The sequence below is a fragment of the Chiloscyllium punctatum genome, chromosome 40 (genome assembly GCF_047496795.1).
Source record: "Chiloscyllium punctatum isolate Juve2018m chromosome 40, sChiPun1.3, whole genome shotgun sequence".
NCBI lineage: Eukaryota > Metazoa > Chordata > Chondrichthyes > Orectolobiformes > Hemiscylliidae > Chiloscyllium > Chiloscyllium punctatum.
The window spans coordinates 58,869,317-58,891,818 of NC_092778.1; the positions used below are offsets into that span (position 1 = coordinate 58,869,317).

The 22,502-nt window shown below is 44.0% G+C and overlaps 1 protein-coding gene across 4 annotated transcripts in view; it reads right to left on the minus strand.

Moving 5' to 3' along the window:
- The window catches only part of LOC140464651 (tektin-3-like), an 82,977-nt gene that overhangs the window by 10,802 nt on the left and 49,673 nt on the right, over positions 1–22,502 (minus strand). For all 4 annotated transcript variants that reach the window (XM_072560009.1, XM_072560007.1, XM_072560008.1 and 1 more), the window contains exon 7: positions 17,831–17,985. In XM_072560009.1, coding sequence (XP_072416110.1) covers positions 17,831–17,985 — 155 coding nt within the window. The remainder of the gene's footprint in view (positions 1–17,830; positions 17,986–22,502) is intronic.

Genomic DNA, 22,502 nt, shown 5'->3' on the forward strand with positions numbered 1-22,502 from the left:
GACATGGTAAAGAATAAAGAAAAAGATAGGGTAGGTACTTGTTAGTTTGTCACACATGTTAATGTCACTTCAAAGAGGCAGATGAATCACATCTGTCTCGATGGACATGTGTTAACTGCCACATACATTTAGGTGACAGGTAATATTGATGACATGATTCCAACAGAACTAACTGTTTGTCCAATTAAAGGCTCCTGTAAACCGAACCTTTCACAATTTGATTTTGAAATAGAACACTTCACTCAGAAATGGAAAAAATGCATCATTTAAGGCAACTTTTCGTTGCTTTCGGGGGAGCTACATTCTTATCTGGAATTGGGCACCAGAGCTATGAGGAGGATGCGCATAACTGATAATTGGTAGCTAGCTGTAGCTTTCCCATAGAGATCAAAACGTGAAAGGGTATAATTGACCAAGACATAAAAGGACAGGTTTTTTTCTATGCTGTTGTGTAAACATTAAAACGAAGAAAATATTTACCTCCAGGATCAGTAGGTTTTTAAAGGCTATTTGGGATTAAAATGGCATTTTATAGATAATTTTAATCAACCTTCAAAAGCCTTCAGAAATGAGATAATGAGAATCCAGAGAAAATATATTCCTGTTAGGGTGAAAGGGAAGGCTGGTAGGTATAATAGGGAATGCTGGATGACTGAAGAAATTGAGGGCTTGGTTAAGAAAAAGAAGAAAGCATATGCCAGGTGTAGACAGGATAGATCGAGTGAGTCCTGAGAAGAGTATGAAGGAAGTGGGAGTATACTTAAGAGGGAAATCAGGAGGGCAAAAAAGGGACATGAGATAGCTTTGGCAAATAGAATTAAGGAGAATCCAAAGGATTTTTACAAATAAATTAAGGACAAAAGGATAACTAAGGAGAGAATAGGGCCCCTCAAAGATCAGCAAGGCGGCCTTTGTGGAGCCGCAGAAATTGGTGGAGCTTTGAAATGAGTTGACATAAGTAGGGAAGATGTGTTGGGTAGACTAAAGGTTATTAAGGTGGACAAATCCCCAGGACTGGATGGGATCTATCCCAGGTTGCTAAGGGAGGTGAGAGAGGAAATAGCTGGAGCCCTGACAGATATCTTTGTGGCATCCTTAAACACAGGTGAGGTGCCGGAGGACTGGAAGGTTGCTCACATTGTCCCCCTGTACAAGAAGGGTAGTAGGGATATTCCAGGTAACTACAGACCAGTGAGCCTGATGTCAGTGGTGGAAAAGTTGCTGGAGAGTGAACTGAGGGATAGGATCTATTTATATTTAGAAAAGAATGGGCTTATCAGTGATAGATAACATGGTTTTGTGCGGGGAGATTGTGCCTTACCAATTAATAGAGTTTTTCGAGGAAGGGACCAAGTTGATAGATGAAGGAAGGACTGTTGATGTCATATACATGGACTTTAGTAAGGTGTTTGATAAGGTTGCCCATGGTAGACTAATGGAGAAAGTGAAGTCACATGGTTTTTTTTTAGATTACATTACAATGTGGAAACAGGCCCTTCGGCCCAACAAGTCCACACCGACCCGCCGAAGCGCAACCCACCCATACCCCTTACCTAACACTATGGGCAATTTAGCATCGCCAATTCACCTGACCTGCACATCTTTGGACTGTGGGAGGAAACCGGAGCACCCGGAGGAAACCCACGCAGACACGGGGAGAACGTGCAAACTTCACAGTCAGTCGCCTGAGGCGGGAATTGAACCCAGGTCTCAGGCGCTGTGAGGCAACAGTGCTAACCACTGTGCCACCATGCCACCCACAAATGGTGTGCAGGGTATTCTAACTAGGTGGATAAAGAACTGGTTGAGCAACAGGAGACAGAGAGTGATAGTTGAAGGGAGTTTCTCGAAATGGAGAAAGGTGACCAGTGGTGTTCCACAGGGGTCAGTGTTGGGGCCACTGTTGTTTGTAATATACATAAATGATCTGGAAGAGGGCACTGTTGGTATGATCAGCAAGTTTGCAGATGACATGAAGATTTGTGGAGTAGCAGAAAGCATAAGGGACTGTCAGAGAATACTGGAGGATATAGATAGACTGGAGAGTTGGGAGGAAAAGTGGCAGATGGATTTCATTCCAGACAAATGTGAGGTGATGCATTTAGGCAAGACTAATTCTGGAGCGAATTACACAATGACTAGAAGAGCCTTGGGAAAAGTTTATGGGCAAAGAGATCTGGGAGTGCAGGTCCATTGTACCCTGAAGGTTGCTGCACAGGTGGATAGAGTGGTCAAGAAGGCATATAGTATGCTTGCCTTCATTGGGCGGGGTATTGAGTATAAGAGCTGGCAAGTCATGTTAAAATTGTACAAGACATTGGTTTGGCCGCATTTAGAATACTGTGTACAGTTCTGGTTGCCACATTACCAAAAGGATGTGGACGTTTTGAAGAGGGTGCAGAGAAGGTTTATGAGGATGTTGCCTGGTATGGAAGCTGCTAGCTATGAAGAGATGTAGAGTAGGTTAGGTTTGTTTTCATTAGAAAAAAGGAGATTGAGGGGGGACCTGATTGAGGTTTACAAAATCATGAAGACATTTTCCCAGGGGGAAGGATTTAATAACGAGACATCACTCTTTCAAGGTGAGAAGTGGAAAGTTTAAGGGGGGTACATGCGGCAATTACTTCACACAGAGGGTGGTGGGCATTTGGAATGCGTTACCAGCAGAGGTGGTAGAGGCAGGCACGGTAGATTCACTTAAGAAGCGTCTGGACAGATGCATGAGTAGGTGGGGAGCAGAGGGATACAGATGCTTAGGAATTGGGCAACAGGTTTATAGAGTGGGTTTGGATCGGCTCAGGCTTGGAGAGCCAAAGGGCCTGATCCTGGGCTGCAAATTTTCTTTGTTCTTCTTTGTTCTTTGAGTATTTTGCATCAGTATTTACTGTGGAAAAGGATATGGAAGATATAGAATGCAAGGAAATAGATGGTGACACCTTGAAAAATGTCCATATTAAAGAGGAGGAAGTGCTGGATGTCTTGAAATGCATAAAGATGGATAAATCCCCAAGACCTGATCAGGTATACCCTAGAACTCTGTGGGAAGCTAGAGAAGTGATTGCTGGGCCTCTTGCTGAGATATCTGTATCATCAGTAGTCACAGGTGAGGTGCCAGAAGACTGGAAGTTGGCTAATGTGGTGCCACTGTTTAAGAAGGGTGGTAAGGACAAGCCAGGGAACTATAAACCGGTGAGCCTGACATTGGTTGTGAGCAAGTTGTAGGAGGGAATCCTGAGGGACAGGATGTACATGTATTTGGAAAGGCAAGGACTGATTAGGGATAGTCAACATGGCTTTGTGCGTGGGAAATCATATCTCACAAACTTGATTGAGTTTTTTGAAGAAGTAACAAAGAGGATTGATGAGGGCAGAGCAGTAGATGTGATCCATGTGGACTTCAGTAAGGCATTCAACAAGGTTCCCCATGGGAGACTGGTTGGCAAGGTTAGATCTCACGGAATACAAGGAGAACTAGCCATTTGGATACAGAACTGGCTCAAAGGTAGAAGACAGAGGGTGGTGATGGAGGATTGTTTTTCAGACTGGAGGCCTCTGACCAGTGGAGTGCCACAAGGATCGGTGCTGGGTCCTCTACATTTTGTCATTTACATAAATGATTTGGATGTGAGCATAAGAAGTATGGTTAGTAAGTTTGCAGATGACACCAAAATTGGAGGTGTGGTGGACAGCAAAGAAGGTTACCTCAGATTACAACTGCATGCTCATTGGGGCAGATGGGCCAATGGGCTGAGAAGTGGCAGGTGGAGTTTAATTCAGATAAATGCGAGGTTCTACATTTTGGGAAAGCAAATTTTAGCAGGACTTATACACTTTATGGTAAGGTCCTAGGGAGTGTTGCTGAACAAAGAGACCTTGGAGTGCAGGTTCATAGCTCCTTGAAAGTGGAGTCGCAGGTAGATAGGATAGTGAAGAAGGCGTTTGGTATGCTTTCTTTTATTGGTCAGAGTACTGAGTACAGGAGTTGGGTGGTCATGTTGCGGCTGTCATTGGTTAGGCCACTGTTGGATTATTGCGTGCAATTCTGATATCCTTCCTCTTGGAAAGATGTTGTGAAACTTGAAAGGGTTCAGAAACTATTTACAAGGATGTTGGCAAGATTGGAGGATTTGAGCTATAAGAAGAGGCTGAACAGGCTGGGGCTGTTTTCCCTGGAACATCGGAGGCTGAGGGGTGACCTTATAGAGGTTTACAAAATTATGAGGGGCATCGATAAGATAAATAGACAAAATCTTTTCCCTGGGGTCGGGGAGTCCAGAACTAGAAGACATAGATTTAGGGTGAGAGGGGAAAGACATAAAAGAGACCTAAGGGGCAACTTTTTCATGCAGAGGGTGGTACATGTATGGAATAAGCTGCCAGAGGAAGTAGTGGAGGCTGGTACAATTGCAATATTTAAAAGGCATCTGGATGGATATATGAATAGGAGGGGTTTGGAGGGATATGGGCCGGGTGCTGGCAGGTGGGACTAGATTGGGTTGGGATATCTGGTCGGCATGGACAAGTTGGACCGAAGGGTCTGTTTCCATGTTGTACGTCTCTGTGACTCTATAACCTATCAATGTATTAAGACACACCTCTGGAGCAGATGAGACTGGAGTGCAGGCTCAAGTCCTGACTCAGAAGTAGAGACACTACCACTGGTCGGCAAGAGTTTGGTTTCCATGCTTCCATAGCAGTTAAGTAAGCCACAATGGCTTTACTAAAGTATGGTATCTTCTTGCCGAAAGGAGAAAGTTACTGGAAGACACTGGCTGACCTTCTGGATTAACTTTCTCATTCACATTTCCCAACTCATTCCCTCCCTACTGACAATGCTGAAGGTAACTTCTGAAGAAGGGTCACGTGACCTGAAATGTTAACTCTGCTTTCTCTCTCCACAGACCTGTTGAGTTTCTCCAGCACTTGCTGTTTTCTTTTTTGCAAATGCGCTATGACAAGAACTGTATGCTCATTCTTATTGTTCGGAGAAAATGAACAATGAAAGACTCCAAGAAAAAAAAATGAAAATAAGAAGATGGTTGGGAATTTGGTGTGGCCTTTGCTGTCGTGAGCCACCTAGTCAGTAAGTTGACGTGCCTTCCCAATGTTGCTAATGACTGACTAGTAGAGATTAAGCCCCTCCTGCATGGTAATAAGCAAACTCCCCTTACTGTGACCAATGCTGACAAAGTCTTGGATAAATTCTAGGTTGCTTTCCAATCATTGATTGTGACAGAGCTTTCCAATTTTGGTGATTTCAGTGCAGAAATGTTGACTGGATGTTCCATCTTGTCCTCCTTCTGAGGTATCTAGCTTTATGGATGCCACTTGTCAACCAATTTGATTCTCTCCACATTCTATTAAGACATGGCTTAGGCACAGGAAACTGCAAAAGCTATGGGTCCTTAAGACATCCCGGCAATAGTTCTGAAGGCTTGTTGTCCAGGATCTGTTGTGCCCCAACTAAAGCTGTTCCAGTACAACTACAACAACAGCATCTACTCAACCATGTGAAAAATTGCTCAGGTATGCCCTGTACATAAAAAAACAACCTGACCAATTACAGCCCCGTCAATCTACTAATGAATTCCAGTGAAGTGACAGAAGGTATCATCAGCAATACTATCAAGCCCCTGCATTGATTTGGCAATAACCTGCTCACTCTTGCTCATTGGGTTCTGCCAGTGCACTCTTATCCTGACCTCATTATAACGTTACCAAACAGTGAGAAAACAGCTGAACTCCAGAGGTGAGATGAGAGTGACTGCTCCTGACATCAAGGCCGGCCAGTGCAGCATCAACGAAGCCTGGCAAAACTGAAGTCAATGAGAATCTTAGAGAAAACCTTCTGCTCATTGGAGTCATTCCTGGCACACAGAAAGATGGCTGCAGTTGGCAGAGGTCAATCATGTCAGTTCCAGGACAACCCTGTAGGAGCTCCTCAGTATAGTGTCTGAGGCACAACCATCTTCATCAATGACCTTCTATCAATGACCATTATAAGGTCAGAAGTAGGGACATTTACTGATGAATCTACAATGTTCAGCATTATTTGAGATACCTCAGATAGTGAAATGGTCTGTATAAACATGCAGGGAGCCCTGGACACCATCCATGCCTGTCATTATAAGTGAAAGAAAGTGAGGACTGCAGATGCTGGAGAGAGGGGTAGTTCTGGAGGGATGGTGAAAACACAGCAGGGCTGGGAGCTAGGACCTGGTGTGGTTCTCCTCCACTTCCCGCTCCTCCGCCCTTGAGCCCCGCCCCTCCAATCGCCACCAGGACAGAACCCCACTGGTCCTCACCTACCACCCCACCAACCTCCATATACATCGTATCATCCGTCGTCATTTCTGCCACCTCCAAACGGACCCCACCACCAGGGATATATTTCCCTCCCCTCCCCTATCAGCATTCCGAAAAGACCACTCCCTCCGTGACTCCCTCGTCAGATCCACACCCCCCACTAACCCAACCTCCACTCCCGGCACCTTCCCCTGCAACCGCAAGAAATGCAAAACTTGCGCCCACACCTCCCCCCTTACTTCCCTCCAACGTCCCAAGGGATCCTTCCATATCCGCCACAAATTCACCTGCACCTCCACACACATCATTTACTGCATCCGTTGCACCCGATGTGGCCTCCTCTATATTGGGGAGACAGGCCGCCTACTTGCAGAACGTTTCAGAGAACACCTCTGGGACACCCGGACCAACTAACCCAACCACCCCGTGGCTCAACACTTCAACTCCCCTTCCCACTCCACCAAGGACATGCAGGTCCTTGGACTCCTCCATCGCCAGACCATAGCAACACGACGGCTGGAGGAAGAACACCTCATCTTCCGCCTAGGAACCCTCCACCCACAAGGGATGAACTCAGATTTCTCCAGTTTCCTCATTTCCCCTCCCCCAACCTTGTCTCAATCCCAACCCTCGAACTCAGCACCACCTTCCTAACCTGCAATCTTCTTCCTGACCTCTCTGCCTCCACCCCCACTCCGGCCTATCACCCTCACCTTAACCTCCTTCCACCTATCGTATTTCCAACTCCCCTCCTCCAAGTCCCTCCTCCCTACCTTTTATCTTAGCCTGCTTGGCACACTCTCCTCATTCCTGAAGAAGGGCTCATGCCCGAAACTTCGATTCTCCTGCTCCTTGGATGCTGCCTGACCTGCTGCGCTTTTCCAGCAACACATTATCAGCTCTGTCATTATAAGTGGCAAGTAACATTCGCAAGACATATTTGTCAGGCCGTGACCATCTCAGAGAATCTAACCATCATTCCCTGGCAATCAATCACATTGCTTATGCTATCAATATCTTGGGGCTGTACTGACCAGAAACTAAATTGAATTAACCATATAGATACAGTGGCTACAAGAGCATGTCAGAGGCTGGAAATTCTGTGGTAAGTCACTCATGACTGCTCTCCCCAGTTTCTGTCCACCATCTACAAGGCACTAGTCAGGTTTGTAATGGAATACTCCCCACCTCCCTGGATGGATGGGTGCAGCTCCAAAAGTACTCAGGAAACTCAGCACTATCCAGGAGAAAGCAGCATGCCTGATTGGTGCTCACCATCCAGCTTCCACATTAACTCCCCTTGCCATCAGGCAGGCACAGTGGAGGCTGTTTGTACCATCTACAAGATGCACTGCAGCAACTCACCAATTCTCCTTCAACAGCACCTTCCAAAACGTGACCTCTAGCACCTAGAAGAACAAGAGCAGCAAATACATGACAGCGCCACTACCTGCAAGTTCCCCTCCAAGCCACACACCATCCTGGCCAATATCGCCACTGTCGCTGGGTCAAATCCTATAACTCACATACGACTGCAGTGGTTGAAGAAAGAAGCTCAATACTTCTAAGAAGGGTAAAAAGAATGTCAATTCATGGTGGCCAATCCAGCAACAGCCATATTCCATCATCGATAAATCCCATGACTTATAACTGAAAAAAAAGTCTCAAACATTCAACTTTTACAGAATTATATAAGGTATTTATATTGTGAAATAATATTTTCCCTTTTGAAGGACATTTGTTTTAATAAAAGCTATACTTGACAGACATTAAAGTCACTCTTCTGCCATTGTTGCATCGGTAAACATTTTCCCTGGAGGACCTGAGTCATACAGAGCTAGCATTGATTCCTGACCTTTACTGTATTGGCTGTAGGGGACACTAATATTGCCTGCTCTTTGCCTCCTCACCTAAGAAGGGAAAAATTAACCTAGATTCCTTCTCTTCCTCACTGCTCTGTGAGCCATGTTGTCAAATGTATCGGTGCTCCTGGTGAGGCAAGGACAAGGAACTAACATTACCCAACTTGGTGTCCGCCATTGTAGCCTCATTCAGTATCTCTCACATTGTCAATAGAAACTCCACAGTTGTTCTCCAGAAAGTGAAAGCGTTGCAACAGGGAAAACTGTAAAAATGATTTTAAAAGCATCTTGCATCATCTTGTCCTTTCATTAGCATTTCCACTATTGACATTTGGGTTCCGTGCCAAGATCTGAACAAAGTTTGGACCTTTTAATACTGAAAGGCATTTCTTTATCTGAATCCTGAGATACATTTACTGGCACAAGTTGAAAGAGTAGAATTTTATCCAATAAAACTTTTTTTTTCAAAGAGTTCTGGCATCAAAAGTATGACATTTTTCATTTCCCAGGCTTGGCTCACCTTGTGTCCTGACACTGATCATTTAATGGTCATAATTGTGAAAGCTCTTTCACTAAGGACTGGGTTGAAATAGCCCAGTATTCATGTGTTTTCCTCCTTTCCCTTTAATAAAAGACCAGCTATCATCCTCAGCCAAGAAACAGAAACCCTGGACCCCTGTCATTGCCAGTGACATTCCATTGTAGCTGATATGAAATATTTGAGAAATTTTGCAGACAACAGATTTTCTACTAAGTACATATCGTCCAGCCTTCAGTATTGGTTCCATCAATGGAATTTGGGGATTCAGGACCTGCTCTTCTCCTTTGTCCTTTGAATGATGCCAGTATTTTCTTTCGGATTGTGAGCCTGTTTTTAATTCCATATGTACTGGCATTAATGTCAAGTGTTTGCTAACAAGACCCACCATCGGTCTTAGGGCTAAAGGAATCAAAGGATATGGGGACAAAGAAGGAATTGAGTAATGAGTTGGATCATTAGCCATGATCATATTGAATGGTGGAGCAGGATTGAAGGGCTGAATGGCCTAATCCTGCTCCTATTTCCCAAGTTCAAAAACTCCGATGTTTGAGTGCAAGGACAATTTGGCGCTGGATCTGTCAACTGAGACTGCACAAAATTGTTATTTTAGATTAATGCTTCTTCAATGAACTGTGGAGTCATTTAGGTTCCGTTTAAATTTGACTTTAAGAAAACGCTCTTGTTCACAGATGAACATCCAAATCATTGTCAAAAATAAGGCAACCATAAAATAAAAGCCCCTCCCAAGAGTTCAGCAGAAGGTGAAGATTCTTCACAATAAGGCAGGTAAATTGATATTCATTCCACCTCAAAACATGATTTATCAGAAGCCAAACAGCACAATGTCCTTTCTAGAACATAAAAATGTTGCTGCATTTAAACAGCACTTGATGAAAGTAGATCGTTGAATGCAGCTTTAGCAGAAGAAAGAAAATCACAAGACAAACTGGTTAGAAACTAATCTCTATCATTCTCAAGGAGGATTTGAGAATTGAGCAGTTCTTACACAGGGTGTTAGATCCTGCACTGAGTTCATGATGAGAAGTCAAAAATTGACCCCTACAAATGGGACAAGGATGTCTGGACAAGTTATCTTGTAATGTTCAAATCAGAGAAAAATACAATGAACACTGGAAATCTGAAATAAGAACAGAAAGTGCAGGAGAAACTTAGCAAATCTGGCAGCATCTGTGGAGAGAGAATCAGTGTTAACCTTTCGAGTCCAGCATGACTCTTCATCAGAACTGGAGTTCTGGAACTTCTGTTCCAAAGAAAGGTCATGTCATTCTCCAAACATTAACTCTCATTCCTTCTCCAGCGATACTGCCAGACTTGTTGAGTTTCTCCTGTACTTCCTCTTTTTATCTTGTAAATGTGATTGAACAATAACAAACTCACTGTTTTCATGGACACTGCTTGGGACAGTATGAAGCTCTAGCCTATCATTTAACATGGTGGCTCAGTTGGTTAGCACTGCTGCCTCACAGTACTAGGAACACGGGTTCGATTCCACCCTCAGGTAACTGTCAGTGTGGAGTTTACACATTCTCCCCGTGTCTGTATGGGTTTCATAGAACATAGAGCAGTACAGGCCCTTCGGCCCTTAATGTTGCACCGACCTGTGGAACCAATCTGAAGCCCATCTAACCTACACTATTCCATTCTCATCCGTATGCTTATCCAATGACCATTTAAATGCCCTTAAAGTTGAGTCTACTACTGTTATGGGCAATGCGTTCCATTCTACTACTCTCTGAGTAAAGAAACTACCTCTGATATCTGTCCTATATTTATCTCATTGTCCAACCTATCTAACCCTCTGATTATCTTATATGTCTCAATTAAGTCACGTCTCAACCTTCTCTCTAACGAAAACAGCCTCAGTTCCTTCAGCCTTTCCTCATAAGACCAGGTAACATCCTAGTAAATCTCCTCTGAACCCTTTCCAAAGCTTCCACATTCTTCCTATAATGCAGTCAGCAGAACTGTACGCAATATTCCAAATGTGGCCATACCAGAGTTTTGTACAGCTGCAGCATGATCTCATGGTTCCAAAACTCAATCCCTCTACCAATAAAAGCTAACACATCATATGCCTTCTTAACAATTCTATTAACCTGGGTGACAACTTTCAGGGATCTATGTACCTAGGCACTAAGATCTCTCTGCTCATCTACAGACCAAGAATCTTACCATTAGCCCAGTACTCTGCATTCCTGTTACTCCTTCCAAAGTGAATCACCTCACATTAAACTCCATTTGCCACCTCTCAGCCCAGCTCTGCAGCTTATCTATGTCTCTCTGTAACCTACAACATCCTTCATCAATATTCACAACTCTACCAACCTTAGTATCATCTGCAAATTTACTAACCTATCCTTCTATGTCCTCATCCAGGTCATTTATAAAAATGACAAACAACAATGGACCCAAAATAGATCCTTGTGGTACTCCAATAGTAACTGAATTCCAGGATGTATATTTCCCATAAACCACTACCCTCTGTCTTCTTTCACCTAGCTAATTTCTGATCCAAACTGTTAAATCGCCCTCAATTACATGCTTCTGTATTATGTGCAATAGCCTACCATGGGGAAACTTATCAAATACCTTACTGAAATCCATATACACCACATCAGCTGCTTTACCCTCATCCATCAGTAAGGTCACCTTCTCAAAGAACTCAATAAGATTTGTGAGGCACGAACTACTCTTCACAAAACCGTGTTGACTATCCGTAATCAACTTATTCCTTTCTAGATGATTATAAATCCTATCTCTTACAACCTTTTCCAACACCTAACCCACAACTGAAGTAAGGTTCACATGTCTATAATTTCCAGGATTGTCTCTACTTTCCTTCTTGAACAAGAGGACAACATTTGCTATCCTCCAGTCTTCTGGCACTATTCCTGTATACTATGACGACATAAAGATCAAAGCCAAAGGCTCAACAATCTCCTCCCCGGCTTCCCAGAGAATCCTTGGATTAACCCCATCTGGCCCAGGGGACTTATCTATTTTCACACTTTCCAGAATTGCTAATACCCCCTCTTTATGCACCTCAATCCCATCTAGTCTAGTAGCCTGTACCTCAGTGTTCTCCTCGACCTCTGGGTTCTCCAGTTTCCTCCCACAGTCCAAAGATGTGCAGTTTAGGTGTGTTAGCCATGATAAATGCAGGATTATGGGTCTGGGTTGGAAGCTCTTTGGAGGGTCAGAGCAAGCTCAATAGCCTGTTTCCACACTGTATGGGGTTCTGTGACCTGAAGCACAATTTGGCATTTGGGGTCAACGTCCTGACGTCTGTGTCAAATGGGTGTGTGTGGACTCCACGCTGGACAAGAAACAGTCACTCAACAGTGGTTTTCTCTGAATTGGCCAATTAGTGACAGGAGGGTGAGCTCGGTGTCCAAGTAAGGGTGAGAGGTAGGTTACTGATGCCGGAGAGCCAGAAGCAGGATCATCAGTATGCAAGATGTTGCAGCCTACCCTTCCAGGTCAGGGTGAGAGGGGCCTCCATTTTTGAGAGAGCTCTCAACAGCTTGAAAAGGTTTTGAATTTGAACATCTTCTGAATTGTTTAGCCAATCAGAACACATATTGGACATCTTCTCAATGAATTTGAAGACTACCTGCACCTGTTCCAAGCCGATCTATTTTGGATGGCTTTAAGGTTTTCTGTATTCCTATTATTCACTTTAGGTAAACCAGAGGCATGGTTATAGCATTCTTACCTCTGGACCAGAAACTTTGGGTTTTGAGTGCCATACCAGTAACGGTCAACCATTTGTTAATTTGTTAATAAATTTCAATAAATTTTATGACTGGATTTAACACCTCCACAGGCAGCCAGCTGTCACTTGTATACATATTCCTCCCCACTATAATTAGTGGATGGGATGTGGGAGGGTGGTGCCAGTCAGTCCACTCCAGTGTGAGATGTTTTAACTGGGCTGATACTAGGAGTGGGAGGAGGATTCTTTCCATTGGAAAACCTCCCCAAAGTGTTACTCCATCTCCATACCCCCATCAGCCAGTCAGACCTCTCTCCACTAACCCCTCCTACCCACACTTACTTCCCACAAGGAAGCCAGTGACAGTCCCTAGTGTAATGCTGCCACTGGCCTCTGCTCCCACTGGGCACAGGTCTGCATTTACTGTTGTTCCACTGTGGGGTCTCCCCTCTGAGCTTTTAGCCGCTGCTTTGTCCAAACCTAGCCCCATAGTCTAGAGGAGTAAAATAGCGAAGCTGGGAAAGGGAATATACTCTGCCAACATTTTATTACCATAGTGACAGCCTAACCCTGGCGAGTCAGCCACAGCTCAGTGGGTTGTGCTCTCACCTTTCATTCCGAAGGGTTTAAGACAGACCCCAAGGTTTGAGTATAAACCTCCAGTCTCAGCCTCTGCTGCAGGGCCAGGGAAGAATGGTCCTGTCAAAAGTGCTGTCTATCGAATGAAATGTGAAACCAAGGATAGATATAACAGGTCCCCTGGTGCTATTTTGAAGCATCTCTGATTCCCTATCAATATTTATCCCTCAGCCAACATCAGCAAAACAGGTCATCTCACCATGGTTACACTAGGGGAGTTTAATAAGTACAAACTGACAACTGCATTTCCTGCTCAGCGACAGTTCAAAAGCACCTTCACGGGCTGTAAAGCACTTTGAGGCATCTTTGCAGAAGTTGCCATACAAATGCAAGTTTTCTTTAACCGTGTAGGAGGGTTTGAGTGCTGCCTGAAAAAGTGCTGTGGTTGTAATGAGACATGACGGAGGATCCACATGTAGTAACAGGCCATGAAACGCTGAGCACAACGTAATATGGAATCCCTACAATGTTGAAAGAGGCCATTTAGCCCTTCAAGTCTATACCAATCCTTTGAAGAGCATCCCACCCAGACCGACTCCACCCACAGTTCTGTTTATAATAGCTAACACACCAACCTGCACATCCCTGGACACTACAGGGCAATTGTTAGCATGACCAATCCACCTGACCTGCACATCTTTGGATTGTGGGGAGAAACCAGAGCACCCAGCAGAAATCCACATAGACACAGGCAGAATGTACAAACTCCATGCAGACAGTCATCTGAGGGTGGAATTGAACCTGTGTGCCGTGAGGCAACAGCATTAACCACTGTGCCACCATGCCACCCAAAAATATACACTGTCAATTAAAATGGAAGCCTTTCCAGGATGGTAAAGTACAAAAATAGAAATTGCTGGAAAACAAAGAACATAGAACATAGAACGGTACAGCACAGTTCAGTCCCTTCGGCCCTCGACCTCTTGCTTACTCTAAGATCAGACTAACCTACATATCCTCCATTTTATTATCATCCATGTGCCCATCCAAGCGTCACTTAAATGTCCCGAACGTATCTGACTCAACTACCACCGCTGGCAGTGCATTCCACATACCCACCATTCTCTGTGTAAAGAACCTATCTCTGACATCTCCCCAAACCTTCCTCCAATCATAGGCCAATCAGCTTAACCTCGGTTGTTGGTAAAATTCTAGAATCCATCATTAAGGATGAGGTTTCTAAATTCTTGGAAGAGCAGAGTCTGATTAGAACAAGTCAACATGGATTTAGTAAAGGGAGGTCATGCCTGACAAACCTGTTGGAATTTTTTGAAGAGGTAACAAGTAGGTTAGACCAGGGAAACCCAGTGGATGTGGTCTATCTAGACTTTCAAAAGGCCTTTGATAAGGTGCCACACGGGAGGCTGCTGAGCAAGGTGAGGGCCCATGGTGTTCGAGGTGAGCTGCTGGGATGGATTGAGGATTGGCTGTCTAACAGAAGGCAGAGAGTTGGGATAAAAGGTTCTTTTTCAGAATGGCAGCCGGTGACGAGCGGTGTCCCGCAGGGTTCGGTGCTGGGGCCACAGCTGTTCGCATTATATATTAATAATTTGGATGAGGGAACCGGGGGCATTCTAGCGAAGTTTGCCGATGATACGAAGTTAGGTGGACAGGCAGGTAGTACTGAGGAAGTGGGGAGGCTACAGAAGGATCTAGACAGGTTGGGAGAGTGGTCCAGGAAATGGCTGATGGAATTTAACGTGAGCAAGTGCGAGGTCTTGCACTTTGGCAAAAAGAATAAAAGCATGGACTACTTTCTAAATGGTGAGAAAATTAATAAAGCCAAAGCACAAAGGGATCTGGGAGTGCTAGTCGAGGATTCTCTAAAGGTAAACATGCAGGTTGAGTCTGTGATTAAGAAAGTGAATGCAATGTTGTCTCTTATCTCAAGAGCATTGGAATATAAAAGCAGAGATGTACTACTAAGACTTTATAAAGCTCTGGTTAGGCCCCATTTGGAGTACTGTGTCCAGTTTTGGTCCCCACACCTCAGGAAGGACATACTGGCACTGGAACCTGTCCAGCGGAGATTCACACGGATGATCCCTGGAATGACAGGTCTAGCATATGAGGAACGGCTGAGGATACTGGGATTGTATTCGTTGGAGTTTAGAAGATTAAGGGGAGACTTAATAGAGACGTACAAAATAATACATGGCTTGGAAAAGGTGGATGCTAGGAAATTGTTTCCGTTAGACGAGGAGACTAGGACCCGTGGACACAGCCTTAGAATTAGAGGGGGTCATTTCAGAACAGAAATGCGGAGACATTTCTTCAGCCAGAGAGTGGTGGGCCTGTGGAATTCATTGCCACGGAGTGCAGTGGAAGCCGGGACGCTAAATGTCTTCAAGGCCGAGATTGATAGATTCTTGTTGTCTAGAGGAATTAAGGGCTACGGGGAGAACGCTGGTAAGTGGAGCTGAAATGCGCATCAGCCATGATTGAATGGCGGAGTGGACTCGATGGGCCGAATGGCCTTACTTCCACTCCTATGTCTTATGGTCTTAATCACCTTAAAATTATGGCCTCGGATGATAGACACTTCCACCCTGGGAAAAAGTCTCTGGCTATCTACTCTATCTATGCCTCTCATCATCTTGTATACCTCTAAGTCACCTCTCATCCTTCCTGGCTCCAATGAGAAAAGCCTTAGCTCCATCAACCTTTCTTCACAAGGCATACCCTCCAGTCCAGGCAGCATCCTTGCAAATGTCCTCTGCACCCTGTCTAAAGGTTCCACAACCTTCCTACAATGAGGTGACCAGAACTGAACACAATATTCGCACTGTGGTCTAACCAGGGTTCTATAGAGCTGCAGCATAACCTCACAGCTCTTAAACTCAATCCCCTTGCTCATGAAAGCCAACATACCATACACCTTCTTAACAACCCTATCAACTTGGGTGGCAACTTTGAGGGATCTATGTATGGGGACTCCAAGATCCCTCTGTTCCTCCACAATGCCAGGATTCCTGCCTTTAACCCTGTATTCTGCATTCAAATTCCACCTTCCAAAATTAATCACTTCACACTGTTCCAGGTTGAATTCCATCTGCCACTCGTCATCCCAGCTCTGCATCCTGTCAATGACCTGTTGCAACCTACAGCAGCCCTCCACACTGTCCACAACTCCACCAACCTTTGTGTCATCAGCAAATTTACTAACCCATCCTTCCACTTCCTCAACCAAGTAATTTATAAAAATCACAAAGAGCAGAGGTCCCAGATCAGATCCCTGTCATCGAGCTCCAGGCTGAATACTTTCCATCTACTACCATGCTCTGTCTTGAATGTGCCAGTCAGTTCTGTATCCAGACAGCTAAATTTCCATGCATCCATGCCTCCTTACTTTCTGAATAAGCCTACCACAGGGAACGTTATAAAATGCCTTGCTAAATTACATATACCACAGCCACTGCTCTACCTTCTTCAAATAATTCAATAAGGCTTGTGAGGCATGTCCTGCCCCTCACAAAGCCATGCTGACTAGCTCTAATCAAACTATGCTTTTCCAAATAATGATAAATCCTGTCTCTCAGAATCCTCTCCAATAATTTGCCCTCCATAGACGTAAGACTGACTGGTCTGTAATTCCTGTGGTTATTCCTATTCCCTCTCTTAAACAAGGGAATAACATTTGCCACCCTCCAATCATCTGGTACTACTCCATAGTACAATAAAGATGCAAAAATCATCACCAAAGGCACAGCAATCTCTTCCCTCGCTTCATGTAGTATCCTTGGGTATATCCCGTCTGGCCCAGGGGACTTATCTATTCTCATGTTTTTCAACATTTCCAGCACATCCTCCTTCTTAACATCAACCTGTTTATGCATTTCAGCCTGTTTCATGCTGTCATCACAAATGACAAGGTCCCCTCTCATTACTGAGTACCTTAAGCAAAGTATTCATTTAGGACCTCCCTTACCTCCTCCAATTCCAGGCACAAGTTCTCTCCACTATTCCTATTGGCCCTAACCTCTGGCCATCCTCGTATTCATCACTTAAGTGTAGAACACCTTGGGGTTTCCTTAATCTTACCCACCAAGGCTTTTTCATGGCCTATTCTAGCTCTCCCAAGTCCATTCTTCAGTTCCTTCCTGGCTACCTTGTAACCCTCTAGAGTGCTCTCTGATCCTTGCCTCCTCAACCTTAAGTAAGCTTCCTTCAGCAGGCCTGGCAGCATCTGTGAAGAGAAACCAGAGTTAACGTTTTGGCCCAGTAACTCTTCCTCAGAACCTTTGAGGCCTCCCCAATGAGTTTTGGTGTCTCAGATTTGCAACATCCGCAGTTCTTTCAGTTTTTACGATAAAGTACATGCTGGCAAAAAAAAAAATTTGCAAGTAGAACGTCAAAGTAGGGATTGTCTGAGGTTCTCAATGGAAAGATTGAGGAGGACAAGGCAAATCAAAGAGCTGAAAGGACAGTCACACAAGAGTGTTTTCTTATAGGCACAGACTCAGCGTGATCATGTAGACGAAAGTGAGGACTGTAAATGCTGGAGATCAGAGTCAAGATTAGAGTGGTACTGGAAAAGCACATCAGCTCAGGCAGCATCCGAGTCAGGCTGCATACTCAGATGCTGCCTTTCCTGCTGTGCTTTTCCAGCACCACTCTAATCTTGACTCAGCGTGATCATGTTTGCTGACTGCACCCATCCACGCTGGGCCAATGACAAATCTAAGGAGACTTCAACAGCATATTCTCTCCCCATGACAGCTGAGCCAGCGTTGCCATAGTACTCACCTGTGTTGTGGCTGGTCACACACCAGCTCCATGTTAGGCCTCTTGATCCTCTCCTCCAGACGGGTCTGCGCAACCTTCATGGGAGCTTCCTTCTGCCTAATGGCCATCTTCAACTCCTCAATGGTGCATTCCGTTTGGAAGATTTCCTGCAGGACCTTTAGAACAAAATGGATGTTATGCATAATTTCATCAAGCTGCTCCCTAAAACACCTCAGCCAAGAACAAATTATTGGCATATCCAGTGTCTAAGATGAATCATAAGAGAATTAGTGAAGCCGCCTCTGATTCCATTTCAACATCTGTTTTCTTTTGTTTTAATTGAGTGGGGAAATGAAGATTTTAACCTTGGCTCCACGGGCATCCTGCTTAGCCCTGAGTCATTCAACTCTGGGTTCAAATCCCAATCCAGTAACAAATTCTAAATTGGCACTCCAGTGCAATAGAGAGCAGATTGCACACTGTCGGGGGAAACTATCTTTCAAATGAGATGCAGAATGTAAAATATCCCACTGCACTATTTCAATAGATTTCTTCCCCACCAACATTTATCTCCAACCTAACATCAAGAAAAAGCAGATGATATGGTCAGTAAAGGCAAAATACTATGGGATGCTGGAAATCTGAAGAAAAACAGAAAATGCCAGAGAAACTCAGCAGATCTCCAGCATCTGTGGAGAGAGAAACAGAGGAAATGTTTGAAGTCTGATGTTGTTTATGATACAATGATTCAGATTGCAAACGAATCAGAGGCCAAGATTTGAGAAGCAAAGACAATAGGATAATGGCATGAAAAGTCAAGCACCCAAATTTACCGAAGACACAAAATTAGTCAGCATTGTAGACATCATTCAATACAGCATTATTGATATTGATAGATTAGATGGATTTTAATGTAAGCAACTGTGAGATTATGCATTTTGGAATGAACAGAATAGATCGGGAAGTGGAGGTGCCGGTGTTCGACTGGGGTGGAGAAAGTCGGAAGTCACATGACACCAGGTTATAGACCAACAGGTTTATTTGAAACCATAAGTGTTCAGAGCACTGCTACTTCATCAGATGAAATGTAGATCAGGGTATTTTTTAAAAGGCACAAAATTAAATACAGATTTAGGGGTCGTGGTGCATAGCTCTTAAAGAATACCAGGTACAGGTGCTGAAAGTAGTCGAGAAGGCTAATGGAATGTTGGCCTTCAAATCTAAAAGCCTGGAATATAGAGATACAGCCAAAATGCTGCAGTTAAACAAAACCCTCGTTAGATCCCACTTAGAGTACTGTAAGCATATCTGGGCACCACACCTTAGGAAGAATGTTTGGCCTTAGGGGGAGTCAACACAGGTTTACAAGGAAGACACCTGGACTTTAGGGGTTAAGTTATGGGGAGTGATTGGACAAGTTAGGCCTTGGGCAGCACGGTGGCTCAGTGGTGTCAGGGACCTGGGTTCAATTCCCACCCTGGGTGACTGTCTGTGTGGAGTTTGCACATTCTCCCTGTGTCAGCGTGGGTTTCTTCTAGGTGCTCTGGTTTCCTCCCACAGTCCCAAGCTGTGCAGGTTAGGTGAATTGGCCATGCTAAATTGCCTGTAGCATTAGGTGCATTTGTCAGGGATAAATATGGGGAACGGGTCTGGGTGGATTACTCTTCAGAGGGTTGGTATGGACTTGTTGTGCCGAAGGGCCTGTTTCCATACTGTAGGGAAACTAATCTAATCTTTATTCTCTCGAATTTAGATGTTTAAGGGTGATCTAATCAAGGCCTTCAGGATATTAACTGGGAGAGATAGGAAGATAAAGATAAACAATTTCCACAGGTTGACTATTCTAGAACCAGGGCCATGGTGGAAGAACTAGGGCCAGGCCTTTCAGAAGTTATGTTTGAAAGAATGGAGATTCAGAACTTTCTTCTTCAAAATGGTAGCTGATGTTAATTCACTTGTTAAATTTAGATATGAGATTGACAAATTTTATCAAGCAAGGGTATCAAGGGGCCACACATACACCATTAGCTTTGATTTCTCTCCAAAGAATTGCCAGACATGCTGAGTTCCTCCACCAATTTCCAGTTTTGTGTCTAATTTTCAGCACCCAATAATCCTTTGTTTAGGTAATGATTGTCACATGGCTTTGCATCCCAGGAAGTTGTGGGAAACTAAGGAAGATATTACAGGGCCTCGAGCAGAGATAGCTGTATCATATATAGCCCCAGAAGACTACAGAGTGGTTAATCATAAAATCATAGAATCCCTACAGTGTTGAAGCAGGCCATTCAGCCCATCAGGCAGAGTGGTAGACATTGTCTACATGGACTTTAATAAAGCCTTTAACAAGGTTCTGCATGGTAGACTGATTAGTAAAGTTAGATCACATGGGATTCAGGGACAGCTTGCCATTTGAATACAAAATTGGCTTGACGGTAGGAAATAGAGGGTAACGGTGGAAGATTGCTTTTCAGACTGAAGGCTTATGGCTAGCAGTGTTCCACAGTGATCAGTGCTGGGTCCACTGTTGTTTGTCATTTATATAAACAATTTGAATGAAAATGTAGAAGGCATGGTTATTAAGTTTGTGGACAACATCAAAATTGGCGAAAGATTTAAAAGGGATCTGAGGGGAAACGTTTTCAAACTGGAATGAACTTCCAGTGGAAGTGACAGATGCAGGTACAGTTGCAATATTTGAAAGTCATTTGGACAGGTACATGAATAGGAAAGGTTTCAAGGGACATGGTCCAAACACAGACAAGTAGAACTAGTTTATTTTGAGAAACTTAGTCAGCACAGACTGAAGGGTCTGTTTCCATGCTGTATGACTATTATGCAATGCTGCAGTGAAGTGTCTTAGGACATTTCATTGCATTAAAAGCACTGCTTAAATGTGAGTAGTTTTTCTTGCTTTCATGCAGGTCTAAGCAGACTATCCTTAGGCAAGTTGGCCATTGCTGAATTAGAAGAAAACTCAAGGTCAATTTTTCTCCATAGTGTCCTTCACAAAAATCTGTTTTGTGGTGTGCATCATCAATGAGAAAGAGGTGAAGATCCGCCAGATTGGTATCTCCCCAATTGTGCTTCAAAGGCATTTCCATTGACAAATCAGCTCATGGCTATAGTGGTGTGCCCAGTAAAAGTGTCTTTTTTAGACTTTGGTTTACGATCATTAAATTGACATCATTATGGGCAACAACTAAGTTAGTTCTACCATTGCTGGCTGCTGGACAGGGACAGGCTGTTCCTCTGTTTATCAACTGCATGTTCACTTCAAATGCTGTCCAAGTTCAGTAATTACTGCTCCAAACATTCAAGGAAATCAGCTCCAACACTGAAAATACCTCAACAAAAAGGAGGCACAATTTTTTCCTGTCCTCCATCTTGGATTATCACAACATTTAAAAGGCATCTTGGATTACCATAACATTTAAAAGGCATCTGGATGGGTACACAAATAGGAAGGACTTGGAGGGATATGAGCAAATTGTTGGCAATTACCTAGATTAATTTAGGATATCTGGTCGGCATGGACAAATCAGACCGAAGGGTCTATTTCCATGCTGTACAGAGCTCTATGACTCTATGGCTCACCCACCCCTTCCTGAACACTTATTGCATCTCAATCTTTTCCCCAATTCTGATGAAAAGTCATAGAACTGAAACACAAACTCTAGTTCTCGCTCCAAAGCTACTACCAGAACCTACTTGACAGAATCGGTCCTTGCATTGAGAGGAGAGTAAGGGTAGATCATGAGTTTCTCCCCATTCCCACATCCCTCCACCACCACCAATCTTAATCATTGGCGAAATGAGGGAACAGCAATGCTATGTGTGCTCAAGTAAACCATCACCAGGTACTGTCAGGGATGAGCCCCCTGAATTTCCCACTGTCCCTCCTGCTTTATAGCCATCAGCAGGCACAGGAAAGACAAATGTAATAATGAAATTCACAATCTGGACATGTGCTCAGACCACGATTAAATTTGGCAAGGTTTTTATTCCTATCATACTATCGGTTTCAGACAGGAGGAAGTGAGGACTGCAGATGCTGGAGATCAGAGTTGAGAGTGTAGTGCTGGAAAAGCACAGCAGGTCAGGCAGCATCGAGGAACAGGAGAATTGATGTTTCGGGCATAAGCCCATATCTGATGGGCAACATTCCTGATGGAGGGATTATGCCTACAACATCGACTCTCCTGCTCCTCAGATGCTGCCTGACCCACTGTGCTTTTCCAGTGCCACACTTTTCGACTATCAGTTTCAGACAGGTGACCAACACACCCTGGAAATTGAGGCCCGCAATTAGAAATATAGCAGAGTTTTTGGGGGTGATTTACAACCTGAGATTTTTCCCGCTTCCATAGGTATTTTTTCAAAAATAGGGGCAAAGTAACATCAAACCACTTCCGTCATTGAGAGATCCATGAACATCAACTGGCCACCAAAAGACACGACCCACTATCACTAGATTCCATACAAACAGACAAAGAAGGACACCGCTTTGGGACAACACACACATCCTAGGACAGGCCAGACAAAGACACGCATGAGAATTCTTAGAGGCATGGCATTCTAAACAGAACTCCATCAATAAACACATCGATTTACATCCTATCTACCTTTCCTTGAAAAAAAATGGAAATTATATCACCCACCTTAAGAAACCAAGACCTATAAATAGAGAAGC